The sequence below is a fragment of the Vigna radiata genome, chromosome 11 (genome assembly GCF_000741045.1).
Source record: "Vigna radiata var. radiata cultivar VC1973A chromosome 11, Vradiata_ver6, whole genome shotgun sequence".
Classification (NCBI taxonomy): domain Eukaryota; kingdom Viridiplantae; phylum Streptophyta; class Magnoliopsida; order Fabales; family Fabaceae; genus Vigna; species Vigna radiata.
Genome location: NC_028361.1, coordinates 16,803,496 through 16,823,646, shown reverse-complemented (window position 1 = coordinate 16,823,646; position 20,151 = coordinate 16,803,496). Strand labels below are relative to the sequence as shown.

At 31.4% G+C, this 20,151-nt stretch overlaps 2 protein-coding genes across 6 annotated transcripts; one reads left to right on the top strand and one right to left on the bottom strand.

Annotated features, from left to right (window-relative positions):
* Positions 1 to 336: 336 nt before the first annotated feature.
* On the bottom strand, positions 337 to 7,325 carry LOC106777844 (histidine kinase 4). 5 transcript variants are annotated; one of them, XM_022787570.1, is made up of 12 exons: positions 7,051 to 7,325; positions 5,940 to 6,364; positions 5,522 to 5,755; positions 5,275 to 5,444; positions 4,643 to 4,861; positions 4,366 to 4,552; positions 4,224 to 4,275; positions 3,884 to 4,113; positions 3,584 to 3,682; positions 2,630 to 3,342; positions 1,488 to 1,979; positions 337 to 952 (listed from the first exon to the last, which is right to left on the bottom strand). In XM_022787570.1, the coding sequence occupies exons 2-12, from the start codon at positions 6,279 to 6,281 to the stop codon at positions 718 to 720; spliced, it is 2,973 nt and encodes a 990-aa protein (XP_022643291.1). In that variant the 5' UTR covers positions 6,282 to 6,364; positions 7,051 to 7,325; the 3' UTR covers positions 337 to 717. The 5 variants fall into 5 exon arrangements, with proteins under 5 accessions (XP_022643291.1, XP_014521129.1, XP_014521130.1 ...); XM_014665643.2 differs by having other exon boundaries at positions 7,062 to 7,325; XM_014665644.2 differs by lacking the exon at positions 7,051 to 7,325 and adding an exon at positions 6,878 to 7,006.
* A 6,380-nt stretch (positions 7,326 to 13,705) lies between these two features.
* On the top strand, positions 13,706 to 17,918 carry LOC106777381 (CST complex subunit STN1). The gene is made up of 2 exons (XM_014664963.2): positions 13,706 to 14,160; positions 17,340 to 17,918. Exons 1-2 carry the CDS (start codon positions 13,706 to 13,708, stop codon positions 17,392 to 17,394), a joined length of 510 nt encoding a protein of 169 aa, XP_014520449.2. The 3' UTR covers positions 17,395 to 17,918.
* Positions 17,919 to 20,151: the final 2,233 nt, after the last annotated feature.

Genomic DNA, 20,151 nt, shown 5'->3' with positions numbered 1-20,151 from the left:
AAAAAATGTTGTCTAAGTATCATTATCCTTTTTTTTTATAATATTTGAACAACATCTACGTATCATTCTGTGATTAGTTTATGTTGATATTTATGATTATTATTATTGATTGTGGAATAATTTTGGACCAATCACAGAATGACACATAAATGATATTTAAATGTTATCAAAAAAATATTGTCTAAGTATCATTATCATTTCATAAATAATGTGAAGCAAAAATACATGTAAATGAATAATTACTTCAACTTGATATAAATAAATAATGATTTGTTTAACAAACAAAACTGTCATTTGGCCTTTCTTCCATGCACCAGAGATATTCTACACTAAACATAAGCACACAAGTTTAGATATCAGTGACCAAATCTATTACATGATACCTTTACATAAAAAGCTATTGCTTATGAAAAGCCTTCTAAATGATGGGTGGGGGAAGTAATAATATAAGGGAAAAAACATTGAATTTACATAATTTCACTCGTACCCTACCCATAATCTGTACACTATTGGGGGGTGTAGCGTGGTATACATTTACTCTAACAATACCAAACTGCAGCAGTTAGTATGATCCCTCATCAATGAACTCAAATATGTTGAGAAAACAAGTGTCACTCCATGCATCAAAGCACAAGAACAAGTTACATGCAACATGTGAAGAAACTAAAATGTGTTGTCTCCAATCTTCTAATTGGTTGCCAAGTAAGAAGCACATTGTTATGAGTCTGAGATGGTCTTTGTTTTGAAAAACTTTGCAACTTCCTGATACAGATTCTCTTCCTCAAATGGCTTTGAGACATATCCATCCATGCCACGTTTCAAGCACTCATCATATGTAGCATGGATCACATCAGCTGTCATGGCCAATATAGGCACATGCCACTCACTCCCATTCTTCATCTCCTCATTTGCTTTGCTCTCCATCATCCGAATTTGGCTAGTTGCTTGAAATCTGCACAATGTGTAAAAACAGTTATTTGTTTCCATGAATTAGAACATATTCTTCTCCTCTGCATTGAGGACTGCTTACAAGTTTGAACAAACCAAGATATAGACAAAATTGAGATTTTTACATTGACATAATATGTAACAAAACTCTTATATCTAAGAGATCTTAAGGAAGTAATAAACATTAAATGCTATTGAGTAGCTTCCGGGGCAAGAGTAGCCATGAAAACTTCATGCATTTTATCATTTGAAACATGTAATAGGTCTTTCGAGAAAGAATTTCCTAAGAGACATCATTAAAAAACACGAGTCCAAACTCGTAAGGAATTGATACCATCTCTAATCTAAAACCTTAAGACAATGAATTTATGGATCTTCTACCTTATATGTTGTTCATTTTTACTTAATGTAAGACTTAGACTCATACTCACATTCCCAAAACTATGGATCTACAATTTTCTAAGTACTTCAGTATAAATAATTTTAACATGTAATAAAGCATGAAAAGATGCTATAAGAGTCGATACAAATATGCATACCCATCCATTTCTGGCATTTGAATGTCCATGAAGCAAGCATCAAAATTGTGAGGCAATTGCAGCATTTCAAGTGCTGCTTTGCCACTTTCTGCACACTTCACATCAGCTCCAAACTTTTTCAGAGCACCTGCAGCAACCCTTCGGTTTACCCCATTGTCATCAACCACCAAGATTTTCTTTCCATAGAGAAGGCTGTGTAGAAAAGCAGAACCATTCGGCATGTCTTTCCCTAGCTGCCTCTTCTTCCCCATCCCCAAAACTTGCTGAAGACAAGCAGCCACCATACTAGCTCTCAGAGGCTTCATGATCACAGTATCAGTGAAACCCATGGCCTTCGCTTTATCAAATTCAATGTTACTAATATTGGTTGCCAGAAGGATCATTTTAGGTATCTTAAACATGTGACCATTTTGTTTCCACATATTGAAAGTCCCATCTTCTCCAGATATCCATGTGTCCTTTTCAACCATGATAATATCTGGTAGGAACATTCTGCCACATCCAAGTAGTTTCACTAGTGAATGAACTCAACCATGCAACTTGAGCAAAAAATATTTTGTAATAGCACATCTTCTCAATATGTAGTAAAAAAAATAGTCACAAGCAATTTCACAATATAACTTACAAGAATAATAAAAGCCATAAGAATGAAAAACTACAAGTAACAGACACAAACAAGAAATATGTCTTTGATTTCAAATTGAAGACAACTGAAACATAACCAATAGACATTTCAAACCCCACTGGTACTTAAAAATATCCATATTGAAACTTGGCAATTGAGTCATGATGACTATGCCAAAACATTATTGAACACAATGAGGTGCCATAGCTCGGCATCACTGACCGATTGCATCTTAAAACCAATTGGCCTTTAACAAAGTTGCTCACTAGATATATATAAGGCACACCCAGTAATTAAGGTAAGCCATGTGAGAGTTTCAACAATAACACCCTGATAAAACTGCAGAATGTGTTTAAAGTTGCTTAGTCAGTTTAAAAAACTTTTTTAAAACCACAAGCATGTGTTAGAACAATATAAAAATGTTGACATCACTGTAGTTCATTATCACTTTCAGTTTCTCCATAATTAACACCAATTCTATCCAAACAAAAAATAAAGAAGGAAAAATAGAACTTACCCTGAGTCCAGAGAACCACTTTTACCATATAAAGCAACAGCCTTACTGATGCTACTTTCAACCTTAACCAGTATACCTAGTCTCTTCAAATGGTATCTAGTCACAGCAGCTCTAACAGGTTTTCCATCAACAACAATGACTTTCAGCCCTCTAAAACTTGAAGGAAGATCTTCCAAATTTTTCTTCATGTCAGTAACTGGACCTTTCTTAAATCTTCCACAAACTGCAGTAAACGAGAAAGTGCTCCCAATCTGGGGTCGGCTTATGAAGTTTATCTTACCACCCATTAGTTCAACCAGACATTTGCTGATACTCAAGCCAATACCAGTGCCCCCATAATTTCGTGAAGTTGAGCTGTCAGCCTGCACAAAAGGCATGAATATCCTATCCTGTGCTGAAAAAGGGATTCCAATTCCTGTGTCTTCCACACACACCCTCAATGTGACTTGTTCAGATGTTTCGCAAGTAGCCACCATTTCTCTTGAAGAATCAAGGCAACATTTTTCATCAGCAATTAGGAGCTTAAAATTATCCCAGCTGTTCCGTTCGTCAGCTGCTTCACACCCACTTAAGGTTTTGAAATGATAATCATCAGATATAAGGAAAACATCATCTGATTCTCCATTCAGAAAAGTCTCATGTTTTCCATTCATTATGCAGTTTCTATTGTCCCCTAGATGGACTTTGACAAATATATGTCCGTGTTCAGTGAACTGCAAGACGTGCAAATTAGTTAGTAATATTATTAACAAGTACCTTGTGAATGAATTCAATGAATGCAATGGAGCAAATGAATATGAAGGATTTGAGAACTAAAATCATTGCTCTCTTCCTCACTAGCCAGCTAAGAAGAAAAGAAAAACCTAAATCTATAAGTAAGAAAATTGAAACAGTCGGAATGACATTTCCAAATGCAAATAACATCAGACAGATAAACTTCGAAATTCCACCTACTTTAACAGAGTTGCCAACAAGATTTGTTATTATTTGTCTGAATCTCCCAGGATCTCCCATGACAATATCCGGTACTTTATCAGAAACAAACACAGCCAGCTTTACTTCCACAACCAAAGTTCAGGTTGAGGATCAGCATGAGCATCAAGAACATGAACATCCAATGGCATAACACCCCAAAAAAGGTGAGGAAGTTCATCAGTAAATAAAAAAAAAAAAAGAATGGTGAAATTTTATAACTTAGAAAGAGAAAAACAATCTTGAGCTATTTGTAGTAGGATAATCAACAATTAAGCATACCTCTAAACCTTTGTGTCTAGATTTCTCAGAGAAAAGGGAAAGAACATCATCAAGTATGGAACGAAGATCAAAGGGAACAGCCTCCAGCTCTAACTTGCCAGCTTCAATTTTAGCTCTGTCCAGCACCTCATTTATTAATGTTATCAGTGCCTTTCCGCATGCCTGAGCAGTCTGAGCATAATCCCGTTGGGTTGAACTCAATTCTGTATCTAGAAGCAGAGCAAGCATTCCTGCAGTAATTTGGAGTTAAATGGCATCATCATCTTCAATGGAAAAATGCAAGTTATGATAGCACATATCACATTTTGTCAACAAGATAGAGGCAGACTCTTGAAGTTACCTAAGATACCATTCATGGGTGTTCTAATTTCATGAGAGACCGTAGCTAGAAACTGAAATTAAAAACATAATTTAGGTTACTGTGAGCAGAAAGCAATCCTTTAAAATAATGAACCATGATAACTATTTGTAAGGAAAACTACCTGGGACTTGGCAACGTGGGCTGATTCTGCTCGAACTTTCAGTTCCTGCATTTCATGGAAATCGTCTTCCACTTTGACAATATGATTTCCAGCACCGTATAAAATGTACCCCACTAATATAAGAATCACAAAGAATAGAAATGCTGTCGTAACTGCAATCCAATTTGTTGGTGCCTTCTGATGGTACCTATTCAAAGTTTTGATGATAACTATCTCTTGGCAAGTGAAAATATTGAAGCTCCTGACAGAAAAAAGCACAGCAGCCAGAAGCACCTACCTACATATCATTTGATGTTTCCTGAATGGGTCTCCAAAATCAAGCTTGCTTTCATGGGCAAGAGACATATCACCTTCTTCATAGGGCTTTCCATACATTATTAGTGGATTAGTATAGTTTGTGATATCATATACATTCACCAAAATTGCCTGGTTACCAGCAAGTTGTCCAAGTAAATTCTCAACAAGGGACTCAACATCAAAGGATCCTCCAACATATCTGATGTCCATTAGAAATTTATTCAATAAATTGGAAAACTACTAGTTTACATTACACATAAAGCCACACATGCACCCTGGCAGTTACATACAGAACTGAATTCAATTCAAATTAAGTGCATTAAAATACCAATACTAGAGGAACAATTTAATAATTAGCATGATTTGTGATTAAATGGAAAAAAGAAGCAGCATGGACTTTAAGATGCGGTAACATTTTATACAACTACAGATTTGTGGTGAAAAATTAGTACATTGGCACTTGTCACCACTTTTGTCATCATTATTTAGGCTATGAAAACAACACATGCAGAACAACAAGAGCTATATACTATGCCAGATGACACAAAGAATTGCCAAGATTATCACAAAAGCAAACTTGAAAAATAAAGTAGAAGAGAAACTAAAGCCCACCCTGCAGTTGCTTCGATGCGTTCTTCCACTGTTGGCTTCTGAGGGAGCTTGGACTTGTACACGGGAAATGTTAAAACCACACCAAGATGGTGAGAACCCAACAGCCTGAAAGGGCTCGTCAGAACTGCTTTCCCAGTGGCTCTAGCCCTTAAAATGTTTTCTCGGTCCTCCTGAACCATGCAAAAAAACAAATTTTGAAATGTGAATAGGACAAAATAAAGTAATGTTCATAAGAGTTGTATTCTACCTGTCCAGACATCATATCAAGAGACTCAAGATATGAGAGAGTTTCTTGTGCAAATATCACCGGGGCATACTCATCTCTAACCAGTGAAGATTTCTCTTCCATTGTCTTTATAACCCATCCATGTTCTTTCTCAAATCTCTCTCTCTCAGATTTAACAACTCTTTGTGCATATGCCACACCACTCAGTAATGGCCGTTCAAATGCTGTCCGGGCTGTATACTCGGCAAAGGTTTCCTATTTTATTATGAACAATGAAAGTCAAGATGTATGCAAATGGATGGAGTTATTTACACAGTTTGAGCTAGATGTACAAGTATGAAAACCCCAAATAGTCTTTCATTTCTTTCAAACCATTACACAAATTATCATTCTTACCTCGTATCAAATAAAAAATTAGAGCAGAAGAATAAGAAATAACCTGGTCAATGGCAGAAGGGTGTCTGTAGTAATGGAAGGTTGAAACGAGGATGGCAAGGGCATGGACATGGTTAACACTAACACTAAACTGATCCTGTAGCATTCTTGCCCTTTGATCACAGAGGCTACCCAGCACCTCCTTCCTTCTGACTTTAGTGTCATCATCCATTTTGCTAAAGATGCACCAACTTATCAAAGCCATTAGCAGGATCCACAGCAGCAAGAACTTTGGAAGCCAAGCTCTATGAGCCTGAATGAAAGTGTACTTTCTTTTAGACCCCATTTGATCATACAACCTCAAAGCCACAGGATGGTGGCTCTGCATCTTCAAACTAAGACCCATCAGCAAGAAATTCACACTCTGCCTAGTTTTCCTGAGCTGCTATGCTGTGTTATTCCCCTGCTCCCCTGCTGCCCCCTTCATATCTATATTTAGAGAAGCCCCAACAAAAGAAATTTATATAGTTAGTGCTCACATAGGAGGTTAACTTTCTTTAAAGTTATGACAAAATTACAGACACTTTTCTCTGGCTGTGCTACAAAAGAAAAAGGGTAACAGAACCAAACTCCATGTAAAAGCATCATTACAGCATTGTTTTTCGTGACCCAAAACATCAGAAAGGGCAAGCACAAACACACCAAGCATGATGAAGGATTGACCAATTGCCTCTCTTTCTCTCTCCTAACAAGCAAAACCCACTTCAAAAACCACCAAGACAAAAAGAAACATGGAAAAAGAAACAAAACCCAGAATTAAAAGAAGAAAACTTTCCAAGCTCAGAAACAAGCACGGGTCTCAAAAGATGGAAAAACAGCTCAAATTCCAAAGAGCCACCACCTCCCTCACCCCCATCTCTCTCCTCCCCTACACCCAAACACTTGGCCTTGTCTCACACTAGTGCTGAGGATCACATTAAAAAAACACAGGAGAACTCTAACCAATAATCATGCTATGTAGGCGTGAAACTGGTTCACACTCCCTCTTGCATATAATATTCCAAGCAGGGACACTGACCCCAAAACACAAACACACACAAACCAATGAAAGAGAGAGAGACATAGATAGCAGTAATGGGGTTTTGTAGAAAGAAAGAAATACAAATAATGCTTACGTTTTGTTTACCTGTAACAGGAAAGAAAGGGTGGCTGTACAATGAACCATAGGAACCAAGTTTTATTTGGTCCAACTCTGTCTCTCAGTCTAGTCTACACACTGCTGCTTTTTATTTTATGCCCTTTTTATGCTACTTTTCTCTGTTGACACTTTTTTATTTATATTAACAGATAAGAAAAGATCGAATTTTTAGGATTTCCCTTGATACGCTCTTGTCTCCCATGACCTTCACAATAATAAAAAAACACAAAAATAATTAATTAACACATTAGTCTACTACTCTAATCACTACTAGCCCTAATTTTTCTCTTTTTCTTTCTTGTTGCAACTTTCATTTTCCTTTTGTTTTTTTTTTTCTCTTTCTATTATTGGCACTAACACTAATGCACTTCACACCAACTATGTTTCCCCCTTCTCAGTTTTCATTGCTGAGGATAGAAACTGAGAATAGAAAAAAGAAAAACACCATGTTCCAAGGATGGTGGAAAAAGATTCTAAAAAAACAACCTTTGTTGACCAATGATAGACAAAAACTTAACCAACCACTGTTTTTTTTTTTGTGTCTCTTTCTTTCTGATGCCTATTGCTTAATACTCAAGGATGCAATTTTTTCTGTATGGTCCATAAGGGGTTTTCTGATTCTGAAAATGAATCATTTTTTTGTCTCACCTGGTCACTCTATCACTTTCTTTCTCTGTTTTCTTACCTTTTTGTGTGTCCAAATTTGAGGGTTTGCAACACAGAAAAGAGAGAAATGAAAAAAAAAGGGGAAAAAAAAGGGAAAAAAAGAAAAAACTGAAGTGGCATTCACAAATCTGGGTGATAATGACATGGCGACCAGGCAGGGATTTTATTCTCAAGTAGGTTACCGGAACTGCCCTTTGTTGAATGTTTAATCCCATAAATACCCCTCCTAGATAATTACGAATTATCTGCTGTCAGCTAATAATGTTTTGGACGATCCAGCCAACCAAGCCATTTTCAGCACATGTCAATAACTAATTCTTCAAGATTTAATATATTAAATAATTTAACATTAAATTAACTATGTATTTTATTTAGATGAATTCCTCAAATATATATATAATATTATGATTTCCAATGCATGACAATTTTTAAAGTGTGAGGAAGAATATAAAAAAAATGAATAGATTTATTTGAATAAATTTAGAGATTGATATATTTTTGTTTATAGAGATTTGAAAATCAAAATAAGTTGATTTGAAGTGAAGTTTGTAAAATTTTATAAGTAATTGGACTAATGTTATAAATAAAATTAATAAATAGAAATTAAACATTATTAAAATGTTTTTGGTAAATGTAATTTAATTTGACATTTAGATTAGTTAAAATTAACTTTTTTTAGAAAAGAGTATAATGATAGGAAAGAAAAGATATTTTATTATAATAAATAAAATTTCTTAATGTATTTGTTATAAAAAAAATGTTCAATATTTTTTGTGAATATTATTCTCTTGGCATATTTAATTAAATATTAATTTAATAATAAATTAGAAAACTTATGTATTTGATTATTAATGAATAATAGTGATTATTATTTTGATTGATTTAAATAAAAGTGTAAAAATAATAGAAAGAATACTAATCCATGGAAAGAAAGTAATAAAGTTCAAATTTTATATTATATGTTATTGAAGTGAGAGGTAAAATTCAAATTTTATATTATATGATATTGAAGTGAAAGTCAAATATCTAAACAAAACATGATCTAAGTCAAGGATATTTGAGTAATAAAAATCATTTGGCATCCTAAATTTGTTTAGTACAAGAGAGACAGAAGGAAACTTTATGGCTGAGTCATAAGCTTGTATTCATCTTTCATTGCAATCTTGTGCATATCGTATGAAGGACTAATACCTTTTTAAATTAGTGAAGGTTCATCATATTTTTTTTAAGACTTTAAAGCAACTTCTCTTATTATTCAATGGTAAAAGAATTGTTTATAATTATTGGTTGACTGCACTCCTTGTACAAGAAAGTGTTACCAATATGAAAACATCGTTGGTTTAACTAATTCACTCTTTCCCTCTTAGTTATTGATCAGTTACACACTCTCTAAAACGTTCTATTGCATGATACCAATCTCAAGAAAAAGCATATTTCAAATGAGGAGGCATTGTTTCAATTTAATTGCTTACTGTTTCAGTATCGCTTGAATTGTAGGGTTGTGTTGCTATAATGTTGCTTCACTGCTCATTATAGTCTTTGAATTTTCTTCTTGCAACTTAGCTTTACTATCAAGTTGTATAATCATTTGCTCTTATTCTTCATCTTCTCTAGGATTTCCTCCTAGTTCGATGTTCATGAATGATTTTTGTAAAGGATCTGCTAGAAAAAATGAACTTCTAACATTCATCCAATACATAAATTTTAAAGCAATCTTTTCGCTCAACTGGATATTTTAGAGCTTCAAATACATCGAAGTTCACCTTGTCACCTTACATTCTCACCTTTAACTTGCCATTATCTACATCAATGTTTATTTTGGCAATCTTCATAAATGGCCTGCCAAGTATTAAAGGCGTTTTTGTGTCTTCCTCTATATCCATAATGACGAAGTCTACAGGTAAATAAAATTTATCTACCTTGATTAGCAAGTCTTCTACACTAAGAGGTGATCATCACAAAGCACAACAACACATAAAAGAAAATAAAAATGCGGTAAGTTAATGTGCTAAAGAAACATTATAAGGTAGTTAAATCATATTAAAATACCAACTCAACATTGATAAAGTACAATAACTCATACAAACGCACATAAATAGTTGACACTAGATTTCAATTATCCTGATACATGCTTTGACATAGGGTTTCACTGTAGATGTGCACTTTTAGTAGTATTTATGCTCTGCAGAGTCACAAGGACCTTCTATCATTCTCTCCCACACCTCATTCCTCTCTATATGAGTTGAATGGTTGGTAGTTTATCAGGATACCTTCTTTTTTAACTTCATATGTCAAGACATGTTGGAAGGTCAATTTATAATATATAAGTGAGATGCAAATCTCACTTTACAAGCCGGTTTTCTAGGATTGAGTTAGGCTTAAACTCACTTTCTAATATGGTATCAGAGTCACGGTTAAGAGCCTATCCTTAAACTCACTTTCTAATATGGTATCAGAGTCATGGTTAAGAGCCTATCCTAGCGATATTCTCATCTCTTGGGCATTTTTGTTCCACCCATTGTTGGGCCGCTATTGGACCACCCAATTTCTACTATCACGCACGAGATGTCTATACCTCGACGTGAAAGGGGTGTGTTGGAAGGCCAATTTATAATATATAAGTGAAATGCAAAACTCACATTACAAGTCGGTTTTATAGGGTTAAATTAGGCTTAAACTCACTTTCTAATAAGACATACACTAAACATCGCCATCACATAGAATTTATCCTTGAAATTCTCTCAAAAAGCTTACCATATATATCCATAACAAAAATATTCATTTTCCACACATGTAGTTATCATACTCAAAGAATATATAGAACATTACCAAACGAAAAAAAAAACAAAGTAAACATATACACTGACACTTAGAGGTGGCTCTCAATGTTGAACTTCTCATAAAGGGAGGTGATTAAGGCTAGTCTTAGTGCTCAACACCATTCTTTTCGCCAAAAGTAATGCTCAACGACACTCCTCTAGTGCTCAACATATAGGAATTAAATTGCTTTAGACCTGTAGTGAAAGATGATGCTCAATGATTCCCTGCTACCGCTCAAAGCCAAAACATTTGTAAAACTGGGTACTTAGTGGTGAAAAAGGGTGCTTAGCGGTCTAAAACAAAAATGCTCTTAAACTTGCATGCTAAGCTTATGCTTAATGCCCAATCAGTATCGCTCAGTGCTACACTGGTTCTCAACAAATTCAAAATTGTGATTTAATTGAATCCAAACCTGATCAATTGCTCAAATTGATATTCATTTTTCAAATAGTTGGTTCAACAATATTATTATACAATAAAACTTATACCAATTTCTTCAATTGCTCTACTTTTCAGTCCTCTTAGTAACAACACTCCAAATAGCAAGCAATCTAATTCAATCATCAAATCACACAATTCAATTCAAACACTAATCTAATTCAAACAACATACCAATAACATCATAGTTATCAAACTCATGCGCACTAAAACAATTGGCTTCCCTTACTTGAAAAACACCCGCACAAGAAGCACAAATACGATAAAGACATAGAATTGGAATCACTGGTCAATAAAGACTGGTAAAAAAAAAAAAAAACTCAAACACTACATGTGAGTAAAAAAGGGTCACATGTAGAAGAAGAACAAACAAACTAAGAAAGAAACAAAAATAAACTTACCTTATTGAAAAAACGGATTGATTGATTTTGATGAACTCACCATAAGAAGAAATCCTACTATCTCTAATCTTAAAAAAGATGAACAAATTATAAAATATCTTAGAGAGGAAAAAAAGAGTTCTAAGATAAGTTTTCTGAAAAATATATGCTTTAAATAACAAAACTCGTTTATAAAATTTTTAATTATATTTTAAATTTTTAATATTAAAATACTTAAGTCTCGTTATTTTAAAAACATCATTAATTCTAAAACACGATTTTCTATACTTTTAAATAAATCATTATTTTTTTATTTATTTATTTTAAGAGATCACTGCATTATGTTATTATTTTTAGGGTTAAATATGTTTTAATCCCTAAACTATCAAGTATTTTTGTGTTTAGTCTCTCTTTCAAAGTTTGTTTCATTTTCATCTTCTCCTTAATCAAACTATAATTTTTGGTCCTCTATGACTAACGACATTAATTTTTTCTGACATGACTAACAGTGTGGCACATGTAAGACCAATTCTAATTTTGTTTCTGACTATAATTAAAATTAAAAGAAAAATCATTAAATTATAGGGTCAAGATTGGAATCCTTTTTCTTATTCGTTCATGGGTTCATCTTCCAGATGCACTCTTTTCTTCTCCATCTTTAACCAACCATGGCCAATTAATGTTCCAGACCAATTTAAAGTTACCATAAAAAATCCAAACTATTCTAACATTTCCCATTACTATGCCTCAGAAAACAATCATACCAAAACATTCCAGACCAAATTATCAATACTAGTCAAACATACCCCAGTTATAATCTTCTATAACACCTCACAATGCACAAAATTTCTAGTTTTAAATGTATAAATCCAATATAGAAACATGTATCCTATCATTCTCATATTTTCCCTAACCTCAATATTGTTATCAAAGTACTCATTATTTTCATTTTATAAAAACCCATTTAACAAACCATCAATTTGTTCACAATAACCCCCCAAACCTGAACACTTTGTTCTTCCTCACTGCTTTACCCTTTTCACTAGGTTTTGCAGCTTCACACGTCTCACATTCCATTCGAATAATTTTTGAATCCTAGAATTAATTCCCAACCTTGGATTCTTCTTCTCCTTTACTCCTTTGAAACCCCCACCTTCCTTTCCTTTAATTCCCTTTTCCGTTACTCTTCAGAACAATAATGGTTGTCGATCTCCCTCGCACAAGTGATTCTTGGGTTTTGCTAGTCTTCTCCAGAGGCATCGCCTTCAATGGCATCATCAAAGAGCTCAAGAATTTCATTAACCACCTTGCTCAAGTTCTTCCTGTTTCTGACGATGGTGAAAGTACTACGAATATTGTTCTCGGTACAGCGTTTTGTTAATTAATAATTATAATTGAAGAAGGGGGCAAGAAATGTGGAATGCCCTTCACCCCAATTTTTGGGAGAATAGGTTTAAGGAAGGGAGGAAGGAAAGAAAAAGTAAGAGATAGTGGAAAGTATATAAAAAAATGTTGCGATTTGAATTGAAGATAGATGAAAGGAAAAAATGAGGTCAAAAGGAGATGGAATCATGGTCAGAAGAAAGTGATTTCAATAGTTGGAGATGGACCTGGTGTTGACCATGGCTGGTTGAAGATGAAGAAGAAAAAGATGAACCTTGAAGGAAGAAGATAAGGGATTCCAGTTTTGACCCTATAATTTAATATTTTTTCTTTTAATTTTAATTACAGTCAGAAACAAAATTAGAATTAGTCTTACACGTGGCATAGCGTTAGCCACATCAGAAAAAAAATTAATGTCATTGGTCATTGAAGACTAAAAATTACAGGAAAAGGATGAAAATGAAACCAACTTTGGAATAGAAACTAAACCCAAAAACTTTTGATAATTAAAGGATTAAGAACATATTTAACCTTTATTTTTTTATTTTTCTATGAATTATCTATCTTATACTTTTTAAATTTTAATATATTTCAGAATATTAATTTATCACAGGAGTATTAATTTAACACATTTTTAACCTTATTATAAATTAAAAAAATTTAAAAGCTACAAAATCCAAAAGAATTTCGCCATTAGTTTTCGAGTTAAGTGTATAAAATTATAATTTTGGAAAGTTGAGGTTGGATTTGTTTTATTATTATATCTAAATTGATTTACAATTTGAAATATAGTTTTCCTTTTTATTTATAGGTTTAATATGAATTTCAAATAACTTTTATTACTTTTAAAATTATTTATTAATTTCAGTAGCTAAAGTGTGTGGAAGAAGATTGTCTTAGTAGAAGCACTATATAAAGGAAGAGAAAGAGGTAAAGTTGAGTAAAATGGAAAATGGAAACAACAATGCATTGGCACTTCAGAACACGCACGTCAAACTTCTCGCCTTCGATCTCCTATCCTTGACACAATTTCCTTTCCGTTCTCCCGACGCCGCGACGTCGTTTTTCCGCAGAGGAATCCAAATCTCGCGCGTCGAAACCCTTGGCACTGTCACCCTGCGTCACCTCAAGCCCGAGAGGCTCCTCCGCTTCGCCATTGACGATGGCACCGGGTGCGTCCCCTGCGTGCTGTGGCTTAACGACGCCAATTCCCCCTCCGTCGTGCGCCGCCGCCGCCACGAGCTCGCCGCGCGCTTCGTCGAAGTGGTGAAGTTTGGAGCGGTTGCGAGGGTGAGGGGCAGACTGAGCCGGTACAAAGGCGGTGTGCAGGTGACCGTGTCGGACGTGGTGACGGAGAGAGATCCGAACGCCGAGATCTTCCACCTCCTGGACTGCATCAGGTTGGCTCGCAACTGTTACAATCTTTTGCCTTCCCCTTCTTTAAGAGGATAATAGTAATATTTTTATTTTTATTATTATACTTTTTTTTTTTGTTAATTTGCATATGGATTCGTTTCATTGTATGCAATGTTATTTATCCAGATATTTCTATTAGCATATTTGAACAAAAAAAGGAAATGGATTTTGTTTGATAATTTGAAATTAATTTCTTGGAAAGTATTGTATTTTTATCTTGAGCTTTTTATTGCAATTTATGAAAAAGTTAAATTATAATATCTTTGCTTTCAAAAATCATTTGTAGAATAGAAAACAATTAACTATTATTTTATATATTCATCAGGAGAAATAATAATTAATACAAAATTATTGTCATTTAGTTTAATAAATTGTATATTTAAATTGAACCAAAATTAAAACACAAAACAGATAAAATAAAATAAAATTAAGATAAGATAAAACATCAATTCATGATTCAATAATAAAAAAATTCATTTAAATAGTTATCTAAATCGTGAGATCCAGGTTAATAATTAATTTATTCAACATTACATATTTAACAAAATTAAGTTTCAATTTGATTTTTAAAATTAGAAATGTAAATTATAATAAGAAAGTGTAGGATCATAATTAAGAAATAGAAAAAGATTGATAAATAATCCGTAAACAAACTTGTTTTGTTTTGATTTTGTGATCTTCAATAATTAATTCTTAGTTCATGAATAACATAATACACATGAGAGGAGAAGATGAGTTAAAACAAAAAGGAGTGAAAATGGGAGTATCAGTCCAATTATCCTATTCATATTTTCAAAGCAAAAATTCATTTATGAGATTTTTTGTATCATTTCCATCAAATATTAATTAGATAATTTTTAAAAATATAAAAAATCATATAAAAATATTATATTATCAAATATTTCAAAATGATATACATGTTTGTTTCTAATGTTAAATATAGAAAAATGATATTTATTAAATATCAAATAAGACTATAAATTGACAATGGGATTAAAGTTAAATAGTTATAGAAAAAAATAAAAATTATTAAATATGTATTTTAAAAGTTAGTTACAAAATTAATAAAAAAAATCAGATAAACTTATAAATTATTTTAAAAAATTAAAAGTATCTAAAAGAAGATATGTATGAAAACAAATATATTGATGAAGACGAACACGTATATATATACACAAGCATGATATCATTCCTAATTTTAAAAAAAAAAATATTATTTACAGTCATATTTAATTCATACGAATTCTTTTTTCAAAATCAATACGAGTTCAAATAACATCATGACAAGTTAATTTGTCGTTCCTAAAAGAAACTATCCCTAAAACTAAAACTAAATTATATATGTATGGTTTTGCACTTATGGTTAGAATTTCTTATAATTATTCATGTACATGGTAAGTGATCACATAAATAACAAATACAATGTTAAGTTATTGAAAGTAAAACGCTAACATCAAATACTAATATAAATGAAATAATTTTATTAACACTTCAATTTCAATCAATTAAAAACATTTAAAATTTATATAGATCACTCATGAATTTATGTGTCAAATGATATTTAACAAATGAAATATTGATTTACACCTTCTGAAATCTGAAATATTCATATTAAGTATGTTTTATCATAAATGAACATCAAATCAAATACAATACATGAATTTACAAATACAACGGATAAGGTTAAGTTAATTATAACTTATGTATGCACATTTACAATGTTACAATGTGTAAAAACTCTTCCATTAGCTTCTTCCCATGTGATATCTAAGTCTATATGTGATTTAAATTGTTAATGAAGTTAGGAAGTCTTTGATGCAACATAGGTATCAATACTTAATGGACAACTCAAAAAATGGTTCACACATCGTCTTAAAATTATGACTTCAAATTCATAGAAATTCCGTCAATCTCAATAAGTATATTAAAATAAAATAACTCATTCAAGAAAAGCCACAAATCAATCAAATATAAACATCTATATTCATTTTGAATTTACAAAAGTATACATATTCAATAAGTTAAAAAGACTAGAAAAAGAAAGAAAAAAAAGAATTCATTTTTTAGCTTCAGTGAAAACACCTACTCATGAACAACTGTGGGTCAAGATTGGAATTAAGTTGTCGAACTACTTTCATTGGAGTGAAAATCTCTTCATTTTAAGACTCATAACAAGCTTTATTTTGAGCTCGATTTCTTCTTAAGCGAGAAATCTTTCACTTGAACAAAAATAGAGAAAAGGCAAGGTCTAAGTATCTATTCTATTAAATTTTCACTTAGTGAAAGTTTCCTGTTTAAGCGAAAATATCAACAAAATCAACCCTAATAGTAAAACTAAACCATTTTCGAAAGATAATTTCAACAATTTTTCAAATTCTACTTTTAAACAATTTAAATGATTAATTATTATCATCATTTGTTCAAATATCATTTGTTATTTATTTTAAATCTATCTTGGTACCTCAATTCAAGTATGAATATTTACACATCAAATTTATAAGGAAAGATGTAAATTTTTAGTATACTTTTTTTTCAAAAATTGAATTCGTGGAAACTCTATCCTTAACATGTAATGGAAGACAACTTGAATGTCCTGTTAATGAGAACAGGTTATGATGACACAATACAAGTAAACGATATTGATATATGAATGGGTTGACTATGATGTTAATGTTGTGATGAAATATGATTATATTATTATGTGTTTATAATGATTGTTGTATATTGTATGTTATGATATTTCTGGTTGCTCACCCTTGCATATTGTGGTTTTGGTTCTACCTACGATGATCATACTTGGACAGGAGTAGATGACGTTACAGATAAGACCGAATCTGAGTAGTTGACAGGAGTTGGGATGTTAAGTTCAGAGATTTATTATTTATTTCTTTATTATTTAAAAATTTTCAAACTTGTTATTTTATGTAAAAGGGATATTCTAAAATTTTTAGACGACATTTATAGTTATGTTTTGCTTCTGCATTTTAATAAAATAAAGTTTGGTTATCTTAAATGAATGTTTATGGAAATGTTTTGAAAAAATTTTACACTCGTGACATTCCATAAGGGGTGTTATAGGAAGGGTTACATTATTGAATATGTCTTCTTGTGATATTTATGTAAATTCATTTTGATACCTTTCCTCTTGTAAAATGGTAGAAAGGTTAATCTCTTCGTCTTTAAGAGACGGTGAAAGAGATGAGTCTCTTCGTCCTTGAGGACAGTAGAAGGGACTAGAGATTCGAGTGTTATCCTTTCCTATGTTGAGGGAGTATAAAGGGATGAATGTCTCGTCCGTGGGGTTTCGACTCTTGTTGAGTTCAATGTAGTGATGGATTTGAGGAACAAAGGAGACAGGTCTGAAGTTATGGTGGAGGACCACTCAAATCGTGTTGTTTTGGAAGACTGAAATGTACATGGAAGGATAGAGGTTGAAATAATGTTATAATAAAGGTTGGTATGTGCACGTGTTGCCTTTCTTCAATAGGAGTTGAAGAGCTAATAGGAACCATACTTATTCGAGTTAAGGGAATGGTTGAAGAATATTGTGAGGGTGTAGTAGTCTTTAAGGGCATTGATGATTATTGGATGTGAGTGACTTGTGATAGAGACTTAACAATTGTGATATAAATGTTATATATGTGCTTTATTGTCTATTATGTTATCTTATCCTTGTATTATTTTGTGGTTGTGTTTTTCACCTACAATAATTGTATGACTCAGATTGTTATATGGGAGTAAATAATGTTACATATAGTCTAATGAATGCTTAATACGATAAGGATAATGAAGATTTGAAAATTTTATTTCTTTGAGAAATTTTGAACACAAATTATGTCTATAAAATGGTTGAACGCATTAATGTTTTAATTTATTTTAAACAGTTGTTTTAAGTTTTAATTAAAGATATTTGAAAGATTTGAATGGATATTTACAAATTTTTTTACTAATTTATATTCATTTATACACTAAAATATATGTTGGAGATGTACTAAATTAAATTCAAATTTAATTATAATAATTAATAATTTTTCAACAACATGATGATCTTTTGATGAAACTAAAACAAACTAAACAAATGTAGTTAAAAATTAAAAAAAAAAAACATTTAAGAATCAAAATGGTGGAATTTTAATACTTTTAAAAATTTTAATGTAGACATTAATGAATTAAAAGACCATTAAATAATGCAACGAAGTTAAATGTTCATTAATAGTATATTTATTGTCCTTAACAAATATTAAATTAAAATTTAAGTATAATAGTTAATATGTTGTAATAATATAATGTTGTTGTTATTTAATTATTATCTTAATTAAAATAAGTGTATTAAGTTTTTAAGTTATAAAATATCACAATATAAATGAAAATTTAAAACAAATGAGTTTTATGTAGTGAAAAATGAAAAAAAAAAAGAATCAAATGGTTGACTTTTAATATGATTAAAACGTTTAATGTAAACATTAATAAATTAAATGACCATTAAATAATGCAATTATGAAGATAAAATCTCATTTAGATCTAAAAACCACCATAAAAAGCTTGGTTTAGAATTTAAACATCCAAAGTCTTAGCTTTGAATACTCTAATTAAGTATTTCAACCCAACCAAAACACTTTTATGAACTTTGTTCTTAGGAATTGTAATTGTTAGTATGGTTCTACTTCAAGGTAATTAGGCAAAGCCTTCATTTCTCTACTAATTCTTATAAAAAAGTCATGTTATTACATATTTTTTTTAATGTTAAAAAAAAGAAAGGTGAAAATAATTGATAATTTTGTATTTATTTTAGGTTTAAAATTAAGCTAACAAATGAAAGAAATTTGTTTATAAAGTTTATGAACATTTTAACATGACAGGACCAATTGTTGCAGAATCAGTAATAGAAGAACCAATAACAGAAGGTGGTCCTGGACCAGATTGTAACACATTTAAATGCTTCATGGTTATCACAAAAATTAAATAAAATGAATTATCATTTTGTTCCAATAATAATAATAGAGTTTAGACTTATGCGAAAAATTAGTATAAATTATTAAATTTACAAGTTAACAGCTTGATAGATAAAGAATTAGCATTTCATAGATAATATACTCTTTAAATTAAACCATTTTTAAAATAAAAAAGATTAAGCTTTGGATATTAATATTTTTTAATTTATCACATGGTGTCTTATTTAGTGAATATAATAAACTAATTGTTTTGGGTCTTTCTGTTCATTAATTTTCTTATTGTATTATACGCAAATAAAATACAGATAATTTCAACTAACTATTTTACTAATAATATGGAGAAAAAAAAACTAGAATATTTTCAAAACTTTTTCAGTTCCCACATATTACAACTCAGAATATTCAGAATATTGAACATCTTCACATTCAAACTTAATAGCACCCCACATCCTAATTAAAATTGTACGTAATTCTAAAAGAACTCAAAAGTGACGAAACAAAGACCAACACATATAACGACCCCTCTTTGATTAATGGGCTTCGTACCCTAGCCCAAAAGAAACCAATTCTGATGCAAAAATAACAAAAATATGAAGTAGAAATAAAACAATTCAATTTTGTTGTCAAACTCAATTCACTAACATAATAGCCATTTAATATCTATGTAAGATATCTTATTCCACTGATTTCCAATCTTAACTTGTTAATTATTATTCTATTTCATTTTTCACTAGACAATTAAGTATATCTATCTATCTATCTATCTATCTATATATATATATATATATATATATATATATATATATATATATTTATTTATTTATTTATTTATCCCACCATACTAAGTTCTCACCAATTAAATAACATGGTACTTTTATTAATTTATTATAAAACATATAAAATGCTCATATAACCCAACCATTCAATGGTGTCTACAACTAAGGTCTTACACCTTTCACTGCTAAAATGGCCTTTACATGACAAATTGTCACGTTGCCGTAGGATATCTTTGATTTCACTTCT